General features: G+C 46.9%; 1 protein-coding gene across 1 annotated transcript; it reads right to left on the reverse strand.

The window, feature by feature from the left end:
* Positions 1-622: 622 nt before the first annotated feature.
* On the reverse strand, positions 623-1,867 carry LOC146968825 (somatostatin receptor type 1-like). The gene has a single exon (XM_085806290.1). It carries the CDS (start codon positions 1,748-1,750, stop codon positions 644-646), a length of 1,107 nt encoding a protein of 368 aa, XP_085662416.1. The 5' UTR covers positions 1,751-1,867; the 3' UTR covers positions 623-643.
* Between the last annotated feature and the right edge of the window lie 622 nt (positions 1,868-2,489).

Here is a 2,489-nt window from a genome sequence, read left to right on the forward strand (position 1 = left end):
GAGGGTTTCAATATGAACAGCAAATATACATTCATTTTTCTGTGGTAATATTTTCAAAAATATTTGGATTCTGAAGAAAATAGTCAACTTGATTTGAAGCAGAATATTCATAAACATATTGTACATTCACACAGAAACCTAATGATTGTTGATTTTTAAATAGAAAATAACAAATAACTCATGAGACAAACAGATTAGTTCTTGATGGTCAAATGTCAAAATGGAGATTTTACACAGTTATAACACATTTTAAAACATTTTTTTCCTTTTAAGAAAGACAAGGAAACATCTCTGGGCTGGACTCAAACTCTAAACCCTGAACCAAGCCTTTACAAGCCATTTTGTACTCCATACATGATTAATATTGTATATGCAAACCAGTAAAGGTGAGGTAGTAATCCTAGCGATTTTGTTGATGACAGACCAAAGTAAATTTTCATTTTAGTTTCGGGTGTGAAATATGAGCTGTACAATCTGAGTAGTCCTGGCCTGTTGAGCAGTATCGGAATGAAGCGTATCATTAAATAAGAAATTAACTCATGACCAAAGAAAATAGATTTTCACATTTGTAATGAGGTTGTTATGAGAAACTCCCCTTCAGGACGTGGCTACTTCTAGTCTCAGGCCCTGGTCTGGTTGAATGTCACACTGTGGTAGTGCGTGAGGTGTACGTGCCGTTACGAAACACCATCTCAGAGGCCATGCAGTCCTTGGGGAAATCCAGAGGGTTGCACGTCGCTTGTCTTTTCAAAGCCACAGCGCAGTAGTCCACCTGCTCCGCATCCAGCCCAGACTCCAGCCACCGGAAACACACAATGCGCTGGAAAGACCGCCGGAAGTTATCGGACACAAAGCCGTAGAGGATGGGATTGGCGCCGCTGTTGGCGTAGCTGAGGATGACGAACAGCTGAGTGACCATGGGGTCTGGGGGCCGGTGGAAAACGGTGACCAGCTGCACGATGTAGAAGGGCATCCAGCAGAGGACGAACACGGCCACGACCAGCAGCACCATACGGGTGATCTTCTTCTCCGAGCGCCGGCGTTGAAGCCAGCCGGCCTTCAGCCCCACCGCTCGCATCCGGGCCACCATGAGGCAGTAGCACAGGCAGATGGCGCCAACCGGCAGCAGAAATCCCAACAGGAAGGTGTAGACCACGAACGCCTCTGACCAGGCCGCCTCAGGCCACAAGAAGTTACAATCCATGGCGCCGTCCTGTGCGGGAACAGTGTCTGCAAAGATAATGATGGGCAGGATGACGATGAGCGAGAGCCCCCACACGCAGACGTTGACCACCTTAGCAACAGTGGGTCTGCGGTATCGAGCGGCCTTGATGGGGTGGACCACCGCAACGTAGCGGTCCACGCTGAGCACGGTCAGGCAGAAGATCGACGTAAACATGTTGATACCGTCCACGCTCAGCACCAACCGGCACATCAAGGAGCCAAAGGGCCAGTGGCGGACGGCAGCCGACGTGGCCAAGAAAGGAACGCTCAGCATGAACAACTCGTCGGCAATCGCCAAGTTGAGGATGTAAATGTTGGTGGCCGTTTTCATCTTGGCGTATTTCAGAATTACGTAAATGACCATGGCGTTTCCTGTCAGGCCTACGCAGCAGACCAGCGCGTAGATGGAGGGGATGATGATTTTACTGGCATCCGGCTCCTGGTAGTAGTCCTCATAGTCCAGGCTAGTGTTGTAGGGAAGGCCTGTGGGATAGGACCCATAGTCCAGACTGCTATTGAAATCCATTGTCACTTATGGCCAGATCAAACAATGCTAGCCAACAAAGCTAGACTACGGTAAGTTGTCAAATGCGTTCCAGCTTGTGAAAATTGGGGGTCCAATGACATCTCAGTAGGAAAATGAGTGCTGTTTTCAATGAGGCAGAAGTTAGATTAAACTTAACTGGTAGTAGTTGACGAGGTAATTACCTATTTTGTTGTCAGTGATTGGTTATTGGGTATTAGGTCTCCAACTTTTAGGAAGGACCTCCTTAAAAGTCTTTGTGTTGATGAGAATTGGCCTTAAACGTGGGAAATTTACAAAGTAATAGCCATTGAGTCATTTGTAGCTTTTGTGGTCTAGGTTTCTATTGATCTTTATGTCACAAACCCCAAACCCTTCCAAGCCTGTGGCCCCAACGGACTCTAGAAACGCCAGAACCAGCTACTCGATCCACAGCTAGCCGGGATGTGCTGCTAGGACAAAAGTTCTGTGTCGACCTTGTGGCTTCTGTATCAATCCACAGATGTTTGTTATCTGTTCTCAGTTACTGTCATCCATGAAAGAAGAGGCCGTTCACTGTTCCCTCTTCTTTCCGTCCATATGTCCTTAATTTTCCTGCGTCCTGGGAATCTCGATGTTTATTTTGCTCTTAGAAAAACAGGTTGTGCAACAACCTCTCTCAGGGATGGACTCTGGACCAACAATGCCAGATTCATTGGTGATTAAATATACATCTCACTGCCCTTCTGTGGTAGTCGTAAGT

Source organism: Trachurus japonicus, chromosome 18, assembly GCF_045865225.1.
Source record: "Trachurus japonicus isolate A0001 chromosome 18, Traja_1.0".
NCBI classification, from domain to species: domain Eukaryota; kingdom Metazoa; phylum Chordata; class Actinopteri; order Carangiformes; family Carangidae; genus Trachurus; species Trachurus japonicus.